The sequence below is a fragment of the Pezoporus flaviventris genome, unplaced genomic scaffold (genome assembly GCF_033815535.1).
Source record: "Pezoporus flaviventris isolate CSIRO_AGI_PZ_B2104156 unplaced genomic scaffold, CSIRO_AGI_Pfla_v1 ptg000063l, whole genome shotgun sequence".
NCBI lineage: Eukaryota > Metazoa > Chordata > Aves > Psittaciformes > Psittacidae > Pezoporus > Pezoporus flaviventris.
In genome coordinates, this window is record NW_026892611.1 from 8,320,945 (window position 1) to 8,345,830 (window position 24,886).

At 41.5% G+C, this 24,886-nt stretch overlaps 1 protein-coding gene across 9 annotated transcripts in view; it reads left to right on the forward strand.

Moving 5' to 3' along the window:
• Nucleotides 1-24,886, forward strand: part of CUX1 (cut like homeobox 1) — a 269,185-nt gene that overhangs the window by 183,007 nt on the left and 61,292 nt on the right. For 2 of the 9 annotated variants that reach the window (XM_061470426.1, XM_061470428.1), the window contains exons 11-20: nt 2,201-2,389; nt 8,008-8,066; nt 13,051-13,099; nt 14,114-14,210; nt 15,612-15,977; nt 16,968-17,033; nt 18,487-18,588; nt 20,801-21,627; nt 22,982-23,147; nt 23,807-23,863. In XM_061470426.1, the coding sequence (XP_061326410.1) occupies nt 2,201-2,389; nt 8,008-8,066; nt 13,051-13,099; nt 14,114-14,210; nt 15,612-15,977; nt 16,968-17,033; nt 18,487-18,588; nt 20,801-21,627; nt 22,982-23,147; nt 23,807-23,863 (1,978 nt within the window). Of the gene's footprint in view, nt 1-2,200; nt 2,390-8,007; nt 8,067-13,050; nt 13,100-14,113; nt 14,211-15,305; nt 15,978-16,967; nt 17,034-18,486; nt 18,589-20,800; nt 21,628-22,981; nt 23,148-23,806; nt 23,864-24,886 lie in introns of all 9 variants that reach the window. The other 7 variants (XM_061470427.1, XM_061470430.1, XM_061470425.1 and 4 more) reach the window with 6 other exon arrangements.

The following is a 24,886-nucleotide window of genomic DNA, read 5'->3' on the forward strand; positions in this document are numbered from 1 at the left end:
AGTGTATGGGCTGTCAGAGGAACTGGAAGTAAGTTCTGTATCATTCCAGTTTTCACTGGGTATATCTAAACTGAAACTTACACCTATAAATCCGATAAAAGAAGCTTAGAAAATGGAGAAGATATCCTGTGCTCCTAAAGGTTTGGTTGCTTGTTGTGTGTCTCTAAATAAAGCAAGCAGTGTTGTTTGGGGAGGTTGGTAGCACTGACTGCTGATCAGACCTTGCGGGCACAGGGTGCTGTTACAGGACTCCAGCTGGTCCTGGGTTAACAGGTATCACAGATGAGCAGGCAGATTACTTTGATTTTTATTTGCCAAAGGAAAAATAGGAGTGTTTAAATGTAAATATGCAATTAAGTGAAATTTAGTCTTCTTCTAAGCAGCAGATTTACCAAACAAAAGGAATTGGGCTCGTTACATTGTTTTTTTACTTGCAAGCCATATACATGCTTGACACTGATATCGGAGAAACACGTGGTTGCCTTTAAAATACATTTGCAGAGAATGAGTAACAAACCCTAAGTCCTCCAGATCTGTTTGGTCGTCTATTAATACGACCCAGTATTTTCTCAGAGATGGCAGAAGATAGACAAGCAGGCTGCAAAATACAAAATAAGAAGCCTGAATATCACTTGTAACTCTGAATTACCTGCCTCTTCTTATCTCGTGTCCTAGTCTTATCATTATTTTAACATTAGGTCTTTCTTGTATTTAATAGTACTTCTGCACTTCATTTATATTTAATATGACAACTACTGCAGGAGGAAAATGATCATTATCTATCTTATTTCAGACTCTACGTTCGAGTCTCAATAGGCACAAGCAGCAGATGATTATATAACTTGTGATGTTTCATGCAAGCAAATTAGAGGTTTTTTCAAGTTAAAAGTATAATTCAGTGTAATAGGAAAGCGTTGTTAACTGCTGTTCCTACATGTAGCTTTCTGAGATACAATGCTATGCAGTCACTGGGAATCAAGCTAAGTGTTTAGAAGATATGGAAAAGGCATTTTGTTGTGCCTGTATTTTCCAGCAGAGAGGGGATGGAGTATATTTCAACCTGCTGCAATGTCATCTTGAATTGTAAGGAAAGTGCTTGGGTGACAGCACAGGGGGGTTGAGTTTTCAGCTTTTTTGCCGTAGGATCTTTGGTATAATGCTTACGATCATTGTGTGTGTCTCTTGTGGTAAATGGATTCTTTCCTCCTTCACTGGTGTTTTCTGAGGAGCAGCCATTAACCTTTGTAAGATGTGTTTTAGGCTTCATAATGGAATGTACCTTCTTTATTGGGCTGCATCATGCTCCCCAGGTCTGCACAAGAATTTGTGTGTGTTCTTCATGGAAGAGAGGTTCAGAGCTCCGATGCATTATAGCTATTGATCTCTTAACACAAAAGGAGACAAAAGCAATGGTACATTTAGTCTGTGTTACCTTTTCTGAATAGATCTGCCTTCTTCTTAACTTCCCTGTCCCTCTTCATTCTTGTCCTACTGGAAGGTTGGGTCCAGTGAGGAGGTTTCAGACTTGAGGACTGATTTTGCAGCCATGGGAAATGGAAAGAAGAAAGATCCTGATTTGGGAAAGGGAATCTCTAAAAGTGGAGGCCGAAGGGAGAATGGCCTTGTCTTACAGCTGTCAAATCTATCTTCATCCCCGTGGAGAAGAGGTTTTAGTTGCTAGCAATAATGTTTAACAGTGAGCAATTTTCAGGCAAGGAGGAAGCGTATTGGAAGCAGCAGTTTGGGGCCATTTCTAACTATTTTGCCTGAGCTGTGCAGCATGCCTACAGACAGCCAAAGGCACACGGCTCTGCCCTTCCTGATTAAGCAATTCTGCTCCATTACTTCCGAACATTTTATCTGATTAGTATTTTGTAAGCACAGATTTTCATAGTTGTCAAAGCATTTGGACTATTAATAATAAATAGATCTAAATAGAATCCTTTGACTTTCATGGCTGCATCTTTCCAGTGCACTTCTGAAATAGGGACATTTATTCTCCCCATTAGCCCTGTTTTACCAAAGAGCTGTGCTGGGGAGTAGAAGGGTTCATCTTCCAGATTCACGCAGTCAACCGCAGGAGTCCCAGCTTTAGAAGTTGTTTGTGTCTCTCGTGCCACGCGGAGCCATGCTTGATCCTTACCTACCTGCTCTGAATTCAAGCTTTTTGCCTTTGTTTTGTTTCCTGTTTTCCCATTAGGAGCAGGCCATCGAGGTGCTGACACGGTCCAGCTTGGAGGTGGAGCTGGCTGCGAAGGAGCGGGAGATCGCCCAGCTGGTAGAAGATGTCCAGAGACTCCAGGGCAGCCTCACCAAGCTGCGGGAGAACTCCAGCAGCCAAATCTCCCAGCTGGAGCAGCAGCTGACTGCCAAGAACAGCACACTTAAAGTAAGGCTCAGTTCTGTGCTCAGCACCTTTCAAAGGATACAGCCTTTTTACCAATGTTGGGTATTACTGGCGGAAGTTTGCTGTGGTTCTGAGAGGCACCATAAAAGCCCCTGACTTCTTCAGGGTGCTGTTGAATTCTGTTTTCTGTGGCATTTTATTCTAAGTGATCTCAGGTTTGTTGAAATATGATTGACTTAGTTCTCACTGTTTTGAAATCTGTTTGTGCAGAACATGGCTACCTTTAGAATTACAACCACTAGCAAACCCCATCATATATTTACCATGGCTCTGGAGTGCAGTAGCTGAACTGAAACAGCACAGCAAATCTGTGTTCGCTTTTAAAACTTTCAGTTCCCACTCCACTGATTGTTACTGAAGATTTGCCAGGAATGTTTATGATCTGCCTGAATTTACCTGCTGCCCACTCCAGTTCTCTCCACTGGCAAAGGGAAGTGTATTATTTAGAGCATAAAACCCAGTAAAATCAGAGAGACTGCTTTTTAGCCTTAATAACCATCTCGTTCATTCTTTTAGCTGTGTATTTGCTGCACAGTAATTCCCATTTAGAATTAGCAGTTCAGTCCTGAGCTCATTTCCATACCAGCAGCACTGCACTAAACCTAGAAGAAGCATCTAATCATTTTGTGAGTGACCCTTTTACCTTTTGCTTCAGCAGCTTCACTTTCTTTGTGCACTAACCCACAGAGTTTTAGTCTATCAGTAAGCATGAAAAATGGTTCCTAACATGTGTTATGAATCAGTTTCCTGTAAATCCGGTCTCTTTCATTGTTCTACCATCTATGAGCTTCAAAGTGTAAACAAGATAAATTTATCTATTCCATTAAAGACTTCAGAGTTTTTGCAGGTCTTATAGTCTGAGGGTTTTTTGAAAGCAGGAGGCTGATAGTCCCCACTTACCTCTGCCTGTGGCGTGGGCAGCTTTCCTCTATCACAATGATTTAATATTCAATTGAAACTCTTACAAATTGTTTTAATTCTGACATTTTTTAGGGCTTACTGGTTTTGCTCTGGCGCGGTTTGATTTATGTGGAGAAATGGCTGTTAGGAATGAAAGCAGAAGTGTTGCATTCAGCCTGCTTTCAGCGTGTCTTCAGACAGCCTTTTTTATGAAAATGTTGATGAAAATTCAGTAGAGCAAAGGAAACCCTTTAGGTTCCTGTATTGACAGTATCAGTCTCTGCCCATCTGTCACTATGTGAGCACTACTCTTAATGAGGGAGGAAGGAGCTGGCCTGGTTTTGAGCAACACATTTTGCTGGCTCCACCTGTCTTAAAGGGTTTTTTTATTTTTTCATAAAGCCTGATAGAAAATACCTTGAGTCCTTGCACTTGACAGATTTTCTTGGAATAAAGCATGTTCCTGGTGAGGTCAGTATTAGTTTAGCCATTAACTTCAAAGGGAATAGGATCATAGAAATTACAGAGCAAGCCTTTGATTTTCAGTACAGTAATCTCCTTCCATTTTCTCATAGGCTTGCCCGGGTAATGCTCTGTATTTAGGTTCTTGTTGATAGTGTCTGATGCAGTGACTCTACTGATAAAATTTGAGTCATTTCAACCCTCTCTAACCTTATTTGTTGCAGTATAAAAATATTTCACAATACATGCTTTTACCCCTAAGTGCTGGGAAAACCTGTGTCTGAGATCTGTTGTAAGAAGACCCAAATCTCAGTGGCAATGTGTTGATCTCATGTTTGATTATAGAGGGATTGCTTCAACTGAGATTGTAATGGTTGCCTCCACCAAAAATGAATCACAGTTTCACAAATTAAAGCAATGTTCTCAGACCATATCTTGGGGGAATTCTTTAATACTCTGTGACTTAATGAAACAATACAGAAATACTTTCAGAATTATTGCTTCTTTATCTTCATCTGATCTAATAATCAAAACATGTCCTCTAGTAACAAGTCTTTTCTAATCGTATTTATATTAACCCTTTGTTGCTGGGTGTTAGAGCTTCCCTGCTACCCAGTTACAATAAGGCAGTGCTAGTTAGCAAAGAGATCCATCAGATAACCTGGGTTAATTAAATATGGGCTTTTTAGTTTATCATTCTAAACTATGACATTAGTCTTATGGGGGTTTTTAGATGTTTTAGAGCCATTAATACAGCACATGCTATTTACCTAAGACACTTCAGTTAAAGACACAGTAATAACCTACTCAGTTGTTAAAAATAGGAGGGGAGCCAATCTGTGTATGCTCCAACATGAGTTTAATCACACAACAAATGCAAGACAATTCCTTAACATGGAATATCTTCTGATTTAGTGTGTAAAACACCACCACTCCGTTCCTTCTGTCCTCTGGCTCCCTGCATTATTGTCTGTTGGAGAATGTTAGGACGTGTTTTGTCTGAACTAAGCAGGTTGATATTTAGTGCGAGATATTAGCTCCTCCAGATTGTCTCACAGCTTGAACCTTTGTTATACCATGTTCTGTGCATTTCACAGGGTTCTTTGTGACAATTACCATACTAATACATTTTAAAACAGTCATTCACTGGGAAGATGCCAAGAGCCTAAAGAGTCTGCTTATATACAGGTAGTGCATTCTCAGTTGTTAGTTTATATTGTTTAGTAAAGTATACATTTAGGTGCAGATTTTCCATGGCAACAATCTCTATAGTAGGTACTTGGAAGTGATGGATGTATGTGGGTTTTATACAATTCAAAGTAAAATATTGCTGGTTGCCAACCCGCTATAATAGTATACAAGTACCTGAGAGTCCAAAGCAGCTTCATTTTGTCAACATCTTTTTTTTTTACTAACTGGGCTTTGCACCTAAAAGTCTCAGAAATATTTTCAGGGTAAAACATATCCCTATACAGTTACATTTAGTATAGATTGCATGACAATGGGAATCATTAGCTTTTCTTGTATTTTATCTCTGTTTCTACAAAAGGCTTTTTTCTTGGCGTGTCCTTGCATAAGGAACTAACAGATTAATCCAAGATATTGTTTGTTTTAAATTTATTCCAGTGCTTTATATACTGAGGGCTAGTGTAAATAGCCAGTTATCCCTACTGTAAAAGCTATCCTGTAGACCCCAAAACGCTACAAGTCACAGCAGTTAAGGAAGAGATGAATTATAGTGTATCCTTGCTTTAAGCTTTAGAGGAGCAAGAAGCAGTTAGAAGATGGCCGGGGGAGCTGAAAGATGCTGTGTGGTGTTCAGCACCATCCTCCCATTGCCCGCATTGGAGTTTTAAAGCTGTCAGCCATGATGCTCAGTCTCCTGCCCAGTACCGAGGGCTCTCTGGCTCACTGATTTCATTTGAAGATCCCTCTCCACTCTTACTGAGCCTCATCTGGTGCATTAAAAAGTCCAGCTGGATTCCCTGTTAAAGTGACTCTGGTTTTCAGCATCAAGCTGTAGCTTGAAAAGCTGCTTGAACTCATGGCACTTTGAAGCTTGGCCCTTCTTAAAACTGAGAGGACTGAAGTGACCCTTGGGCCCTGGGGTTATGTGCTGCATTTGCATAATGAGATTTCAACACATGTTGGAGGTTATCAGAACCTCAGACATCTTTAGTATTTGTAGGATTTTCCTGGTCACATTATCCAGGACCAGAACACCTGTACAACTGTCTCTTCTATATAAAGCAAAGTCAGTAATCCCTATAATTCCAGTTAGTAAGTGGAATTTGGTAAGGCAGGACATGTCTGGTGAAATGGCTAAAAGATGTGTGTCTTTTCTGTCTTTTTAACACATCTGAATGACTGCATGAGTTACTGATGGCTAAGGATTTAGGACATAGGACTTTTTAAGAGGCCACTTGTTTCAACAGTGTTCCACAGAGTGCAAATTCCACACTTAACAGTTTCTGCTTTCTTGTAACAGTGGTGCTGATCCATTAAGAGTTGCTTGTTGAGCAGCTGCCAGAGCAGGGCCCATCCATTACTGCTGGGAGATGCCTCTTGTCAGCAGTGACTAAGGATTGTGGATTATGGTGTCAAAAAGCAGGAACAAGAATTTAAGAGGGTGGTATATTAATAACATGGATGTCCACTTTGTCACCGCTTTTTAATATGTGTACTAATGGCAAGAAGGAAATGCCAGCGATGCCTAAACTGGAAAGGGCTTGACAGGGAATCCTTTAATAGATAGCAAAATAGCTGGAAATCCAACAAAGCCCCATCATGCTGCTGTTGTCACCTGAAGAAGCCTTATTTAAATCATTAAGATGGCTCAGATAATGGACTTGCTGATCTGTGGGTTCTGTATTACAGTGTTCAGGTTTGCTGCTTGTACCCATTGGTAGCTTTGAGATGGGTGACACGTACACACGGGCTTACTTGGGTTAAGAGGTTCCTACTTCTAATTGTTCATGTGTCCCAGCCCTGCTGTTCACCCATAACTGTGCTGGTGTGGAACTTTATGGGGCTGCATTTAAAATGAGTTTGCTATAATTATCCAAGTTCACTGCAAGCCTTCCCTGCCTTCCTCCTGCATTCAGCAAGCAGCCCAGGAGTGGCTTCTTCAATTCACTTCTCCTCTGAAGGCAGCCTCTTCTGGACATAAAGCCCTCCTCTCCTTTTTCATGTCATATATTCCTTTCGTTTTCAAAGCGGATGCTCTGTCTTTGAGGGTGCTTTGTCCTTGTGTTATTTCTGTTTCCTGTGACCTTTGGGTTTCTGTGACAATTTTTACACCAAAAAATGAAGTGAAGCGGAGCTAGCCTGAACTTACCCGTGGAAGTTGCAAGCCAGTAAGTTCTGTTCTTTCTTTGCTTAGATCAGGTGTGCCTGTACTAAGCAAAGAAATTATTAGTGGGAAATGAATGTGGCTTCTGAAAGCAATGTAACGGCACCAATTATGTGTCACTATGTTTTAGGCCTCCTGAAGCATTTATCCTGTAGTGATGAGCACTGTTGTTGGGAGCTGGGTAAGGTCCAAATGTGTAGCATTGTGTTGGAAGGTTTATTTCAACATTTGTGGCATCTTCAGACCAAAGAGAAACCATTGAGACAGCCCCAGGTCAGGCAGACCTGAGCAAAAAGACCTGCTGAGTTGGTCTCAGTGCTTCATCTCCGGTGTGTAATCATTTAGTTATTGCAATAAGTAATGCTTGTAAAATGACTTTGTACAGCTGTTTTGTTTGAGCATGAGGCATTGTAGAAGTCTGACAAGCCTAAGGCTTGTTCCAGTCAACAGCAGCGTCTTCAGTCTTCTTCATTCTTTTCCATGTAGATAAGGTTATCAGGACCTCTCGTATGAAGAATACAGTGTGTGCCAAAGCATCCTGCTTGGTTATTCCATTTATCAGTTGCATAAAGATCTCAGCTGCCCCCATTTCTAATACCTTCTTCCCCGACCTCTTTCCTGAACACGTGACAGTGACATTGCAAACAGCCAAATTGGGACCTACTGAATTCTGTAACGCTTGGCACGCTGTAAACAAAGGAAAAGTGAGGTATAATTGTGTTTATGTTGAATTGGTTATAGTTTGTTTTCTAATACATGTAAATTAGGTTCGAGTCATTAACCCTCACTTGTGCTGCTGTATATATGGAATAATTTAAAGACGATTTTGAAAGCCTGCAGGCAGAAAAAAACCTAAATAATTAAATCCATCTTTTTTCTTTTAAAGCAACTGGAAGAAAAACTGAAAGGACAGGCTGATTATGAAGAGGTTAAGAAAGAATTAAAGTAAGTGTTAAATGCTTACCGTAATTTTTTCACAAACTGTAGTTTAACAATGCTTGTTAAATGAAGCCACAAATCTGTGATCTCGGAACAATAAAGAATTCAGTCAAACCCACAAAGATGGGGAAATTGGGAATATTGGCAGAAATTGCATCCAGAACTGATGCTGTCTCTGAGAGTGCTCCTTTTCATTGCAGCAGTATCGCAGTAGCAAATAATACAGGTGTCATGAAGAAAAGGTGCTAAAACTATCGTCCACCAAGGGTAAAGCATTTGAAAATCTGTGGTATTTTAGGTGGATGACTCTTTAAAAATCCCCAGCCAACAGCTGAGTGTGATGTGGACCAAGAATTAAATGCAGGGCCTTTGGCCATAATACCTTTTCTCTGCTTTTGCCAGCCGCTGTTCAGCACTTACCATTTTAATGCTGGGCTTGTTTCACTGTATATTTTTGCTAATACATTGTGGTTTTAAACTAAAGCCACAAACAGCCTCTTCCTATTCCAGGGGGCTTTTTTAAGAGACTTAAATGAGCCTTATTTTGAACTCTAACAAGATAAGCTGTCAGGTTCAGAAGAGAACTTTTTTGACTGGAAATACGTTTAGTGTCATGGTTTAAATAACTGCAAGAAACTCCATCTCTTCTTTCATCTTTCTGGCATTTTTGTGTGTATTTTAAGAAGCCTGAAAAAATGTTACCTTGTTTAATGAGGTATTTCAGATGGGGCTGGGAGTCATGTGCTTTTGTTTACACGTCCCTGGAGAATGTGGAAAGCGCGTTTGGTTTTGCAAGCCCAGGGACTGCCCAGGCCCTCGATGCTATTACATTCAAGCCATGCTGACTGCGGTTCTGGTTCAGTGCCAGCTGCAGCACACCCTGATGGAAGGATATAGTTTCAGTTGACTGTTTCTTTGGTCATTATACCTGAATATTAACTGGTCTCAAAAAAAACATCATTCTTTTAGTGATATGGATAAATACATCCATGTTCTCTCCTGAATGAAGGAAACTCAGCTTCAGATTTCAGCTGCTTTATGCCCTCATGTAAATCAGTGAATAGGAATGAGGCCACAACCTCTCCATTTGCTACATGAGTTACTAAATGTGAATTTGCCAAAGCAGCAAATGAGTTTTAAGTGCTATGAAACTCTTTTATATCCTTATATTTCTGGCAATAAAGCCTTTTGGTTTTTACTTTTTCTTTGTTACAACACTGACATGAGGGAAGGCAGGTAAGAGGTCCGGGAGAAGCCATGACACCAGAGTATTCATATGGTGCTTCTGCCTGTTCCTGTTATTTCAAGATGAGCCTGCAGTGAAATAGATGGGAAAATCTCCTGCAAGTGACCCTTGTTGGGTGCCAGTAAATTAACTCTGTTCTCCTGGCTGTTACAGCTTTTATATCCCATAATTTGTGGATAAGAGTTTTTATCTGCTGACTTTGGAGGGACAGACAGCTACCTTGTAGGTGGCCTAGGGTCCACATACCATCCTACTGGGAGGTGTGGGGTGTTAAGACCCTCTGCGCGAGCACTGAAGATGTTTGCAGTGCTGCATTGTCACAGCAGCTCACTCATGCCACCCTCTCTGCTCCCATCTGGTCCAAAAGATGTGCCAAAATCTAAATGGGCATCTGAGAGTGACAGTCTCATCTGAAGTGAAGCTATGAAAAGTCTATTGCTGTAGATCTGGTATCCCTCATACTGAATCCTACTGTGCTGCCTTTGTACCCTGCAACACTGACCGAGAAAGAGCTGCTCATAACATGCATACACACCAAGAAAAAAGATATCTTGTCAGTAAGGAAGAAGAGAATAAACTCCTTTTGTGTTTGAGAACTGATGTATTTTCCTTAATCCTCCCAAGGATGTTAGAGGCATTCGAGGCTGAGGGATCTCAATGTCAGCCGGCTTCTGACCTTGGAGGAGCTTAAAGTGGTCCACATCAAGATCTGGATGGGAGGATTCCTTTGTTGCTGCATTGGCTTTTGTGCCAAATGGCTTTTAAACCTTTTTTTTGAGATCTGAGAGCTCTGTGTGTACTTTCAGTTCCCTCTTGAGTAATACAACAGTGCTAACCCTCCTGCCTGTGCAGTCAGGATCATACAATCAGAAAGTTGAGCTGTCCCAATGCACACTTTGCTTTAGAGTAAGATCTTTCAAGTCGTCTTAGATGTGCAGATTCAAGTCACAAGATCTTTCCTTTAAAGAGCAGATAACTGATCTTGAGCAGCAGAGTGAGCTGAAATCTCATGGGCAAAGATATTCCTGGAATCCAAAGGGGAAACATTTTGCTTCCTCCTATTCCTGTTTGTGACACATTTGGAGAGTCATTTTTGACATACTTAGCTTTTACTTTGAGAAAATGAACATGCTGTAGTGAATATTCCTCCAAGGGCAATTTGAGATAGCATCAGCCTGGATTTTAGTGTATTTTGGGTTCTAAGTGTATAGGAAATTACCTGTGAAATGACCAGAAGGCTATTCCAGGTAGCAGAGAATACACTTTAAGCAGGCAGAGGTCAGTAAGTTTCCAGATGAGGTCTGAATGTACATGCCTGCTCCAAGCTCAGTGGAAAATACAGCTGCTGCAGTATTCAGGATCCTTTTTGCAGGTCCCAGCTGGCAGCAGGTACTCAGTATAAAAATGCATTGGTAGAGCAGCTGGTGCAAGTGGAGGGCACAAGAGGATCAGGGCTTCAAAGTTGGCCATTTGATACCAAGAACCCCATGTACAGACTAAATACATTTAGGATTACTTTGCACGTGGGACTGGTTTCAGTCTGGCTCTGTAGGCAGCACAGTAGTGGTCAGAGAACATCACACCAGCTCCTTCAGAGCGTGCAGCTTCCTTTGGTTTAGTCTCATCCTGAAGGAAGGCGGCTGTATGCTCCAGGACTGCTCTGCATGGCAGACTAAAGTGCGGTAAGTGGGGATTACTGGGAGACCGGCATCGCAAGTGTGCTGCTGATCTGAGCCGAAATGGGAGAAACAGCTGGGATTTGCCACGGGAAGTTTGTTACGTGATAATTTGCAGTAAAAAATAGGGGTTTTAAAAAATTCGGATGGGTTTCCTTATTCGACCATCATGAGGGCATTGAAACAGGGTGCCCAAAGAAACTGTGGCTGCCCCATCCCTGGCAGTGTTCAGGGCCAGGTTGGATGGGGCTTGGAGCAACCTGCTCTAGTGGAAGGTGTCCCTGACTATGGCAGGGGGTTGGAAGGGACATTAAAGCTCACCCAGTTCTAACGCCATTGGAAACCATTCTATGAATCTGTGATTACTGCTTGCTGTGCTTTCAGCCCCCCTTTTCAAAGGGTGTTCCCTAGATGAGTCTCTGCATATTTGTCTCCCCCAGAACTTTGGAGTCCTTGTAGACAGAGCTGTGGCTCTGGGGAGATGTCCCAAGAAGCACTTGCTTTCAGCAGTGATTAGTAACCTGAGTAAACATGCCTGTGATGTCAATATAATGTCAGGATCTCTAAGAACTCAAGCCATTAATGCACAGCCTCTCTCCTTGACTGGCACAATTCCATTAATAGCAGAAAAGAGGCACTTTTGCATGTGGGTGAGCTGTTATGCCCACGTAAAGCAGTCTCTTAATGGCATTACTTTATGTGTTTGTGTATTGGATGGTGGCTCTACCCCACAGTGATTTCTGCTGGGAAGAGGTGTCATTCAGTGACCCCGTATGATGAAACTGATGGCCAGAGTTTTGTAATTTTATTAATAATTATATTTGTAGGAGTGCCTGTCAGAATTAACACAGTATGCAACGCATGAGGTTCCTGTCTTGGAATGACTTCTTTTTCCCTTGGATTTGCTATGGCTTTGAGTGATCTTGAATGACTCACTGAGCCTACTGATTCCCAGAGTGTCACTTCATGGACATCTAATTCTGGATTAAAGCACAGACAGATTTATAGAGGAGCTGGACGCCACATGGTCTGAGGCAGTTAATGAGTGCTGGGTGTTCAGCTGACTCCTGGTGGCATTCCCAACCAGTCCCTACATCTTAGTATTGGCCTTCTGCCTTTTTTTGCCTCATTTTCCACATATAATACATGGTTGGACATATTCTTCCTGCCACACAAAGTTCCTGGTGCTTTATACTTGAAAAAAATGCTGTATAAACACCGTCTATATCTGGTTAGGTATTTTTCCTCAGCAAATGAATGTCATCTTTGTACGATGAGAAGCTGAAATCATTTATTGCTTCAGTCTGAGACGTTAACGTCCTGCCTGCAGCAGGCCTGTTTAAAACAATTCATTAGACGAAGCAGAGTAATAAGTTTGTATTCCTGTAAGATTGTTGCTTGCCAGATGATACAACTCTCACTGAAAGACTTTGAAGGGAGACATCCTTCAACTGCACAGTATTTATATAAAATATTGACAAGGAGACTATCAGATTCTTCTCTTAATGTACTTATAAATACTTGGATCTTTCATATTTCTCAAGAAATACTGTCCCATTTTGTCTTCCCTTTGCCATAGAACTAGGAGGCTATTAAAATGACAAACTGCCTTTTAGCCTGTAGCGTCTTGGTTGGGAGGATTATTTGTGCATATTTTCATTGCTGTGTGAGCTGGTGTTTATTATATAAAGTACTGTGATTGGGGTGGTGATTCCCCTGTTTTGTTGCTTTGCTACAACTTCTTCATTCCCTTCAAGCTTCACACAGAAATTTATATCGCTTCTGACAGCTTAAAATGTTAGATCCTTATTAACCTTTAAATTTATGCCTTAAACTGGCCTGGTGGGATTGCATATGGAATGATTTAGATGACGTTCGAGAGAATTTTCTTATCCAATAACTAGTTTGAATGGTTATTCTGTATTCATTATGAGACTGGGCTACTGCAAGGAAAGTTGTTATCACATGTAGTGTTGCTGGAGAGTAGGAAGTGATAATGTTAATGCTCATTAGTGGAGTTGTCATGAAAAGAAGAAATAGACAATAATTGTTTTTCTGCCTTCCACAGTATATTGAAATCCATGGAGTTTGCACCATCTGAAAGCTCTGGTGCGCAGGTACTGAACCTACTTTTGTTTTCTTTCTTACTTCAGCAATTCAGTTAATGAAGAAAATATTTGTCTTGCAATTCTTTGGTGTTGGCGCGGGCAGTTTCCTGTGGCTGTTGAGACATATGGGTTGAGCATTGTTTTCCTGATGTTTCCTTATGCAAAAAGCTGAACTGAACATTTTTTGCCTGTTAATTTCTTTAAAGTGGTCAAGACAGAGAATGACGTTTCAGCTGTGCTGGAGTGGATAGTCATAATGTTGTGGAGTTGGGTCTTTTAAACGTACTAGAGTTGTTTGACAGCTATGCTGAGATTTGCATGTTTCTTGCCCTGACAGTACCCTGAGCAAGGATTTTACCATTTTTAAGTCTTTGTTAGCCTTGAAAATAATGCTCACCAAAGAAAACAACCCTTTGAGTACTGAGAAAGCTCTGCTGTATTCCAGCAAATGAGGTTTAAAGGTTATGAATTAAATTCCTGCTTCCGAAATCTGAACCGAATAGCAATACACAGGGATTAATTTTCAATATGTTTTTTAATGATCAAGGGGTAGATATTCAGTGGAAGGTAAATCAGACACAGGTTTCTGTGAGTGACTTTGGTTTTGAGCAAAGTGATTTTGCTGAAATGCAGCATTTCAAGGGAATGCTCAACTTGGGTCAGTCAACCTAGAAGAAATAATGTTAACTCCTATTTTAATCAGATTAAAAGGAGTCTGCAGCTTTTAAATAGAAGGCATGCCAGTACCATTTTAAAATAAGTAGGATTAAGAGAATGTTCCATTGCACGTTCCAAAATAATGCAGAATTGAGGGATGATTTACAATGAAAACTAAACAGTGAATCTCTTCTATGGCTCACATAGGAGCACTGAGTGATTCCTGCAAATATATGCATGGCGAATTCCCTAGCTGCATTCATAGCAGGGATGAGCAGTTGTTTTCTTCTTCTGAAATCCTTTTTAGTGCCTGAGTGAGACTCTTAATGCTTTTAGAAACAAACCTCCCACTTTGATTTTCTTTAGGATGCATCTAAACCGCTGGAGGTGCTGCTGCTGGAGAAGAACCGCTCCTTGCAGTCTGAGAACGCCACGCTGCGTATCACAAATAGTGACCTGAGTGGTAGGTTGATACGATTTTCAGCTATTCTGGTTGTTTCCTGTCTTGTAAAGGGAGGGAGGGCTGAGTGAGAGATGAATGTCTGAGCTAATGCATGGCAGAAAGAGTAAGAGGTGACAAGAGCACTGAATGATGCTGGATTTCTGCAGTTTTATAGGCTGGATTAGAAAATCAAACTTGGAGACCTCAAAGAGTCTTTAAAGGTTAGGGAAGAGAGGCAATACAGGATGTACCAAGCGGTAGCATTTGAGGCTGTCTTCTGTTTTGGGAACAAATTCATCTGTGGCACCAGAAGTCTCTTCCCCCACACACAATGTTATGCAAAATGTTTGCATGTAGAACACAATAATCTTCCTGTCTGATACACTTAGATATACTACAGCAGGTCAGCTTGGAAAAACAAAATACTTTCTTCTTAGCAAAGCGTGTTTGCCGTTTAGCTTTCCTAATGTGGGCTTTTTACATCTTGTGTGCACATTTTTTAAATGGCAAGTCATGGAATTTCCAGATACTTGAATGTTTATGGTTTTTGCAGCTGGAAGGAAGTTAAAAGTTGCCACTGGCCCTGGGATTACTGAATTCTGAAGCGGTTTATGACTTTTAACTGAGTGATCTTGGTGCATCCACCTAATGGTGATTATTCAAATTGGTTTGTTCCAAAATGTAAATGTTTGCTGCATTTGGGTTCAGTCAGGTCCAATGAGTAATGTCTTGAATGAGAGACAACAAAGAGACTTGCTGTCTGTAACTGCATTTATTTTAAATGTATAACTGCACTTCATGTACTTGTTCTAGTTTTAATGTTTGTAAGGGGGATTCTCCAGGCTGCAACATACAAGAAAGGTGCAAACATGAAATGCATGTTGTTTGTTTTGGGGGCCTTGTTTGGCTTATTAAAATTTCAATTATGGGGAAAAAAAACCCACCAACCAAATGAAAACAAACCAAAACCAAAATGAAAACAAAAACCCCACCGCCACTTCATTGGCCCTTGGAAATCTGCACTTTTTCCCTTTGCGGGGCAAACTTTGCATTTTTTTATCTTGGTTTTTCCCTCTTTGATCCCCCATAATGCATTATGTTTGACCTTCCTTGTAGGGTCAGCCAGGAGAAAAGGGAAAGACCAGCCTGAGAGTCAGCGTCCTGCAACCTTGCCGGCCTCCCCTCCTTCTCAGTTGCTCCGCAACACGGGGGAGCAGGCTTCCAATACTAATGGTACACACCAGTTCTCACCAACGGGTTTAAGTCAAGACTTTTTCAGCTCATCCCTGGCGAGCCCCAGCTTACCCCTGGCCTCCACAGGAAAATTTGCACTAAACTCTCTCCTCCAGCGACAGCTAATGCAGTCCTTCTACTCCAAGGCAATGCAGGAAGCAGGAAGCACAAGCATGATTTTTTCAACAGGTCCTTACAGCACAAACTCCATATCTTCCCAAAGTCCATTACAACAAAGTCCGGATGTAAATGGCATGGCCCCGTCTCCCAGCCAGTCAGAAAGTGCTGGGAGCATCTCTGAAGGCGAGGAAATAGACACAGCCGAAATTGCACGTCAGGTGAAAGAGCAGTTGATCAAGCACAATATTGGACAGCGGATATTTGGACATTATGTGTTGGGACTGTCGCAAGGGTCTGTGAGTGAGATACTAGCCCGGCCAAAGCCATGGAATAAACTGACTGTGAGAGGCAAGGAGCCATTTCATAAGATGAAGCAGTTCCTCTCGGATGAGCAGAACATCTTGGCTCTTCGCAGCATCCAGGGTAGACAAAGAGGTAAGCGCTCACCGGCCGAGAGTCTCGCCCTGTTTTCCTCTTAGTTACCGGTGTTACAAACTGGAACGTTCCTTGTATGGGGCCATTTGTGTGTTGGTGCTGTGTTCACCCAGATCAGATGTCAGGTACAGAAAGTACAGCTTTCTAACTCTGCTTTTCAGCCCTCAAGCAGGTTAGTATCTTTGCTTATGCTTTTTTTAGCTGCTGACTTGTGTTTGTCAGCAGGGGCAAGCAGCAGGGACACTCACATCCCTCACTTCCCAATAGCCCCCTGTCAGAGCTAAATACAGAGTGAAAAGGGTCAGTAGCAACTAAGGGTATCAGCCCTCAGAAACACCCGGACGTTTTTATTTGGGGTTGTTTATTGCGACCAGACTTTTGTTGTGTCTTACGTGATCTTTTTTGTCCCAAAGTGTTTGACAAAATATCCCAGGTGATGCATGAGATGAGTAATATAAAAGGAATCCTGATTTGAAGCAGCTTTGCATATTTCAGGCAGTGATTTTAAGAAATAACATGCGTTTCATTGTGATTCATCTTAAGCAAAGACTGAGATTTACATTTAGAGAAACTGGAAAGTAAGTTGTTTACAGTCAAGAACTATTGGAAAAGACAGGATTTTGCTAGACTGTGTTTAATTGAAAGCGCACGCTGGTCGATTTATAATCTGTTCTTCCTTTTGATGATTGTACTTGAGGGGATTATCTGCCCATCTTTAACCTCTTCATTTTTGGTATCTCTAGACGTTTATTTATATCTGTCTAATCTCCTTTCCGAACGTAGCTGTAATCTTTATTAACAAATCAGCCAGCCTCGCTTCTTCCCAAGTAGCCAGCTCCAACCGTGCTCAGCCAAGGGCTCGAGGGGGCAAGGGCAGCTCAGAGCCTTGTGCTCAGAGACAGGCTGCCAGCTTCTCATGTCACAGAGCCCATGATGTCAGAGCAACCATCCCCTGATTGTTTTGTTCTTACCAAACTTGTTTTTCAACAGAGAATCCAGGCCAGAACCTGAACAGACTATTTCAGGAAGTACCGAAACGAAGAAATGGGTCTGAAGGTACGTCACAGGCAGGTGTTTTTCTTTGCAGTCAATACCTAGGAAGTGGAGTGTGCTTTAGCTGTGTGTTTCCTTAAAACTGTGCAGTTTGATTCTGGCCTGGAATCTGATAGAAAAACAGACAGTAAGTATAAAACAAACCATGGGTTAGATGAACACTTTGCTTTTTCTAATTCTGCTGCTGCTGTACTAACGTAACCCTGTTTGGATACTTTTTCCACTCCCAACCTCACTGCGTACGCAGATAAAAAAGAGAGAAGTGATAGAAGTGGCTTTATAAAAGCATCAGATCCATTGAAATGCTCTCTTTGCTATTTTTGTGATTTTGGAGGTAGAAAGCTGCACAATTACAACATCAGTCGCATACTGCTTCTGCTCTAGATTTGCTTCTTTCCTCTCATGGGGCTTATGTGGACAAATACAGTTTGATACGCTGTTAAATTAGTGTGATACTTCAGTATGCTGTGTGAAAAAGACAACAGGATAATAATAGAATCGTGCAGGATCGGGTTGGGTTGGAAGGGACCTTACAGATCATTTAGTGAACATAAAATAGTGAACCTTAAAAACATCGTAAGTGAACGTCAGAGCAATAATCACTGAACAGGAAGTACAAACATTTTTCTTTGTTACAGATTAGTTGCAGTATTTTTCTTGTAGCAAGACAAGAGAAAGAATTAAAAACAGAAACAAGTACCCTAAAACTCTGTAGTTATTTTGGCTCCAGACAGAAATTATCTAGCTCACTTACAAATGATAATCTCATCATGAAAAATGCAGTTAAGGGCAATAGCATTCACAGTCATAGTTTTTCTTCCTTTTCTTCCCCTTAGTGGTTAAATAAAACCTAAACCAAACCAAACCACCAAGTAATACCTGTTAGCTGGAGAGTGCTTCAAATGGTATCTGTGTTTAAATGGCTGTTTTTCTTAATGTAGTAACCTCTAGAAAGTTAAAGGTTACTTTTTATCTAGTTCTGTTCTAATTCTGGTTTGGGCTGGTTGTATACTCCTCCTCCTTTGCCTGGCACCTGATGCAGTTTTTAAGTTGATTCCTTATCTTATGTTTTTAGCTTTCTTCCTTTCCCCTCTGGTTCTTTTCCCTTCTGTTTTCTCTCCCCCTCCAAAAACAAAAAAAAAAAAAAAAAGGAAAGGAAAAAAGATAGACCTATGTATGTTATGCTGGGAAAGGTGTATATGACCACCTAGCTCTTCCTCTGGTGATGTCAGTGTTCTCCTTGCTCCAGTGCAGCTAACGGGCAGGCCTTTGCACTGCAAGGATATTCTTCTTTTATTAAGTGCCTTCTTGGTGTTGTAAATGTTGGTAAAGGTGCTGTGTAAACTGCTGTCAGGTCATGCTGGTGGTATATCAGTATATACTGTCTGTCTTTGTGTTAAAACAACCAAGCAAATAGAGGTTTTCCCAGAGTCATTAGTTTTGTTTTCTTCTCCAGGTAATATAACCACAAGAATCCGAACCACAGAGACTGGCTCTGATGAAGCCATCAAATCCATTCTCGAACAAGCCAAAAGGGAGCTGCAAGTACAGAAAACAGGTATGGTCTCATTCTGTCTCTTGCTCCTTTTATTTCAGAATTTAATTAAAACAATTACCAGGAGCTTTCTGGTCAGTTAATTATATTCTTAAAACCCTGAATGTAGGTTTGAAGAGCTGCTTTTCTTTTTTTCTTTTTAATTATTTGCTGGAGTTGTTTCTGTCTCTAAGAGATCCTAAGTTAAGGTACACGTGTCACTGCTTGGCAGGGTCTCTGCTCAACACTCTGCTCTGCCCTGCTGCTGGGGGAGCAACACTAAGATTCCTGAACACCTTTTCCACATGTCAAAGCTCTGCCTTCCCTACACCACTCCAGACCTGCAGGCAGTCACCCTGCAGGACATACCTACAAAACCCTTTCTGCTAGCAGTTTGCTCCTTGAAAAGGCAATGCCTCCTGCTTTCTATTCTCTTCTATCTAACTCAGGCCCCAGGGACACAACTGCATGGAAGAGGGAACTGAATGGATTTGTCGGGGTGAGGGTCATTATCTTGCCAGCAATTATCAGTCACATAGGACCATCATACTGTGGCCATCATGTACTGAAATTAGAATATAGGCAAACTCAGTTCTAACTTCTATATGGCTGTGGTTTTGGTTACCAAATGTGTTCAGTGAATGAACTGGCAAATCCAAAAAGCGTTTCATTTCCCAAAAACATCATTAGTTTAACATCTTAGCCCTAGAGAAGTTTAATTTCTCATTGTATGCTGTCTTGTAGTTAACACATAGTCTGCTCCATAGCCCTCCCATCTTTAAAGCAGTTTCCAGTACTGCTAAAGAACTAATGCTGGAGTAGAAATAACTGTGCAGTCCTTTGGTTTGTTTTTTTAAATACTGATTTACAGTTTTGGATAGTTGTCTCTTAAATGAAAACTAACCTAATCTCATGGCAAATTATAAAAGACAGTTAATATACAATTTAATATATGACTTAGTGAATATGACTTTATACAAGTAATGATAACACAGAGAAAAATATGGGCTGTGTGCAGGAAACTGCAAGCACATTGTTCCAGTTGCATGTTTCATCAGGGAATGTCAGACTTCCTTTCAAATATTAATTCAGCCTCAAAACTCCCAATGAAACCAGTAGATAGAAGGGAGAGTCCCACTGTCTTTTTTTCCCCATTTCTTAGCTTTTTAAATGTATTTTATAGTGTGTGACAGGAAGCAATGTAGGGAAGCAAATTTGGAAATGTATTCAGACAAGCCCATAATATTGCTAGAATAACATGCAGCGTGTTTCAAATCTTACTTCACTTTGAGGCCTCTTCTTGTAGTGTATGAGTTCCCTCTTATACTTAGTGCTTCACTTTCCCCATTCGTTGTAGAGTAGCTTTCAGAGGAATTGGTTTTCAACCACTGGGGACCTCAGTGGAGACTAACTTAAATGGAAGCAGATGCCATTGTTCTGCTCATCCCCAACTGCTGCAGCACAGCCCCACAAGCCCCGATTCACCACTGAAATACTGCTTTTAGGTGTTACCTCTTCTGAAAGAGCCCAGGGCTCCATTCTTGAGCTCCAGATAAGGCAGAGTGATGACCAGGCATCAGCCTGGTTTTTGTAGAGCTGTTTATTTCAGTGGCTGTGACCATGGAATGAGAAAACAGGAAGCAGGAGCATATCCAGCTTGTTAAATGAAATAACGAAGTCTCTTAGTAAAGTTCTTGCTTTGTTGTAATTTGTGTGTTATATTTTTGGAGTATAAAGGGCTCCCCTCATTTATCTAGTAAGAGGGTATTAGTAGTCCATCCAGGTGAATGCAGCTGTGCGCAGTTTTGTGTGTGTTACCATTCCTTTGTGAAGATAGAGAGAAGTGAAAGGTTAAATAACTTTGCAAACAGACCCATGACATGTTATTGACCACTTGGGGTGGGGGAGGAAGAGCTGAAGGCTTGAATTTTCAAAGGCATTTGTTTGAAAATGTTTTCAATGGTGGAAAACATGCAAATGGCACCAGACATCTGCAGCTGAGGCTCTGCCTGCACAAGTCCAGCACTTTGGCAACTCTCATATTTTTCCAGTGAAGAACTTTGGAAATCTTACCTTATTTTGATAAAGTACAAACCTTTGCTTAGTGGAAACTCCTCCTTCCCATCCAGAAATGTATTGCAGCCCTTTTTTCTGACAGGGAAATATTAACAGTAGCACATGTTGAATATAAAGCATATTCCTGTGTTGCATTTAGTCTTTTGGTTGTTTTTCATAGCTGAGCCGGCTCAGCCGCCTTCTGCATCTAGCAGTGGCAATTCTGATGATGCTATTCGATCCATTCTGCAACAAGCCCGACGTGAAATGGAGGCACAGCAGGCTGCCCTTGAACCTGCCTTAAAAACACCACCTTTATCTCAAGCTGACATTTCTATCCTGTCCCCCAAACTAGTATCTACACCTGCAATGTCTTCAGTTTCCAGCTATTCTCCTTTGGCCATATCCCTGAAGAAACATTCATCTGTCACTGATTCCAGTATCTCTGCGTTGCAGAACCTCTCTGGGCTCAAAAAGGAGCCTCAGGAGGCACCTGTTTTAGAGCTTCATGGAGTAAGTGATTCTGCCCAGGGTATGTTGAGGCATGTTAAAAATGAGTTGGGACGTGGTGGTGTTTGGAAGGACCATTGGTGGAATACTGTGCAGCATGAGAGAAGAAATACAGCTCTTCCTGAAGACATAAAAGTTGAGGAAACCAGTGGTGGAAAAGAAAAGGTCAGCAATCAGACTAGGCCAGATCGTAGCCAGCTCCAAGGACCATCTTCTTCAGAGTATTGGAAAGAGTGGCCAAACGCTGAATCTCCGTACTCGCAGAGTTCTGAATTGAGCATGACTGGGGCGAGTCGCAGTGAGACACCACAGAATAGCCCCCTCCCTTCATCCCCTATCGTGTCTTTGTCAAAGCCATCCAAACCTTCAGTTCCTCCACTGACACCTGAGCAGTATGAGATTTATATGTACCAGGAAGTGGATACGATAGAGCTAACGCGGCAGGTCAAAGAAAAGCTAGCAAAGAATGGCATCTGCCAAAGGATCTTTGGGGAAAAGGTAAAGAAGTGGTTCTCTTGTTACCCCAGTGTTGTGAGCGCGCGTTCTGCTTCTTATGTTGGTCTGGAGCTCAGGAGGATACACCATGTGTCTGATGGAAAAATGCTTTTGCTTCGTCTGTTAAGTGTTTTATACAAAGATTGGCTGCAGCCACCTGTAATTAGAAATGGGGCCCCCCAGTTTAGAAATCCTGAAAGCTGAAGCAAACGTTACTGAGACTCAATATTTCGTGCTTAAAGTAATGAATTCATGGAATATTTGAGTAATACCGTTGTCATGACTGGAGAGTCTTAAATTTGTTATAAGTGAAGACACAAGAGCATTTTTCCTTTTTAATATTTGGAAATGTGCACAAGGGTATTTAAACAAACACACGGAAAATCCCCTACCTCTCCTTAGTCTGAAGCCAGGAATTCAGTCATTTCTTATACCTGGTGCTCGGTACCTTAGCGTGCTTTGAGATGTTTTAAAGCAATGTTTGATTACAGATACACAATGCACGATAAGGCTGTCTGAAATCCTCACACTGTGGGCCCTAAGCATTGAACACGTGGGATTTCAGGAGGGTCCCCACCCACCAGAAAACACCTCCCAGGCTGTAAGAAGCGGAGGACATCTGGTGTTTCTTCTTCCTATGCGGAATTGAATCAAATATAACAGTCTAATAGGAGCTGGCATCGTGCTGTTACCTTTTCACTAAGATGTAAAATGAAAAACCTGACCTCTTGGGGTCATTAAAGATCCCGTGGCAGCTTTCATTACATGTGATTTTTAACTGCTGTACCTGTGCTGAATTCCAGGCAGGTAATTGCATTCTGTCTGTCTGAAATTCCCCCTTTGCTGCAGTCGGCTGTGTTCTTAAATATTTACTTACGTGGAGCAGCCGCTGCTGCAGGTGAAAATACACATCGTTATAATTCATCCCCCAAAAAATCAACCAGCTATAGGCCTAGTCTCAAAAGTCCCAATTATTTTTGTTTGAGAACAAAATACATGCCAATCATTTCCTGTTTTATCTGCCTGTGTGTGCCTGGACTCTCTGTTTTTCCTGTTAAAACTGATGAAACTATCTGACACAAAATATGAAAAGCATGCAAATCTCGCACCATCCTTTTGCTGTTTGTGCTGCCACTCCGTTCCTGCAGGAAAAAAGCCCCATGCTCCAGCAGGAAACCACGGCAGGAGAAAAGCATTTCCATCCAAGTACCCACAGAGGTCATTTTGCAGTTTTACTCATTGTCCCTATAAAAGCGATTGGAGCGATACAGCAGCAAAGGAAAACCAAAGTGACTGAAATTACTCGTCCTTCCACATCAAATGTGTTAACGTGCCATTCTTGGTTGCTTCACTTCAGGTATTGGGGCTGTCCCAAGGAAGTGTCAGTGACATGCTCTCCAGGCCAAAGCCATGGAGTAAATTGACCCAAAAAGGCCGAGAACCATTTATTCGTATGCAGCTCTGGTTGAATGGTGAGCTGGGACAGTGTGTCCTGCCTGCACAAGGGCAGCAACAAGGACAAGGTAATTAAAATTCCACTCTGTTGTTTGAGTCGAGGAGGAGGAGATCTTTCTTTTCTTTTTTTTCTTTTCTTTTTTAAACTTGCAGTAAGTGACACTTGCACCCAGTGCTAGGCCAGGCAATGCTGGAAGTGGCAGCGTCCACCCTTGCAGCCCAGCCAGTCCCCAGAGAATGCACTGGGAATGTTTATGAAGGAAGCACTTATTTATGTGTAATTGATAAGCAGCAGTTATCAAGTTCCTCATTAGGATGATATTAGCTAGGCATGAATATGATACGTAAGTCAAACGATTTTGGCCAAAGAGCTGGAAAATCTTGTGTGCTGTTTTCTAGGCTTGCATAGGGGATTTTTATTGTTCCTAGGAGAATATCGATTGCTTTCTCAGGAGGTGAGCTAGAAGAACTAAGCTTTAAAGGGGGGGATGCTGTGTTGCAATTACACTTTTATTGTGGCTCTCCTCTTACTCTAATACCAATTGTGACAGAAAGGCCAGACTAGGGTTTGGCCTCGGTTGTACCCTGATAATGCCACTGACTTAAATGAGCAGCGCGCCCTTGCCGAGATCAGCACTTTGCTATTTGTTGAGCCTGCTTACTGTTTAGTTTGTGGTTTGGCATCTCCTTTTATTGTTCCCTGATTTTCCTCTCCTCTCTTATCTAGTCCTTCACTCTGTGACATCATTACAGGATTCCCTACAGCAGGGATGTGCAAGCTCAGGTAATCAGCTGGTTTCAATGATTTGCTCTGAAATAATTCTGTGTGCTTTTGTTACGTTTCTTTTGCTTTGATGCCAAGAGGTTGCCCGTGTTGTGTTATATCATACAGGAGTCCCTTCAGGTTTTTATTAAGCCAGTTAATTCCTCGTTCTCTCCTTGTTGCTATGGCAGATGTAGGGAGTACACGTATTTAGCTGCATATATTAGGTAAAGAGGCTCTCTCTGATCTTAGAGATCATTGGCTCTGTAGGGTTTCTTTTACCATAGTTCAGCTTATCAGTTTGACATGTGACAATGGCTGTAAAACAAGCCTTTCGTTTGTAATGTGATCTACATATTCCAGCTGCCTCACTCACACTGGCTTGTTTTTTGTTCCCCCCACTTTCCTTAGCATAAAACCTGCTTTGTTAATTTGAAGGTGGGGGAAAAGACCACGTTGTGCCTCTCTGTTTCAAGCTTCCCTAAGTATTCCAAACCGACCTTCTTTTTTTTCCTCCCTCCCCTTTCTGTTTGCAAAAAAGCAGATGCAGCAAAGATGAGTGTCAAAGAGAAGTAAATTGCTCAAGGTTTTGTAAGATAGCCACGGTATAGGAAGGAGACTGGAACAGAACAGCTGTGTTCCTGCTGTTAGATACCAAACTCTACCCACACAGACGTTTTACCAATGATATGCTTAACTGGCGTAAACTGCTTGGGCTGTTTTGTGCTTTAGAAAAACACTTGTGCCCTACCCAGTACTTGCACCCTGTGCCCTGTATTGGAGAACTATTGCATTCCAGCATACACACAAGGGTGGGTCGTGCTCCTCTTCTACCTCTTGCCATTCTGAAACACTCTTTTTTTCTGGCGTTTGCTGGGTTTATTCTGAACATCCCAACCCAATCGCGTTTCTCTGTCTACTGAAAAACTATTTCAGACTAAAAGATTTTACTACAAGAAGATCCGTGATGACATTCGGTCCACGTTTTTCTTAAGAGTTGAAAATAGATAAAAGCCAGAAAAAAAAAAAAAAACAAACAAAAAA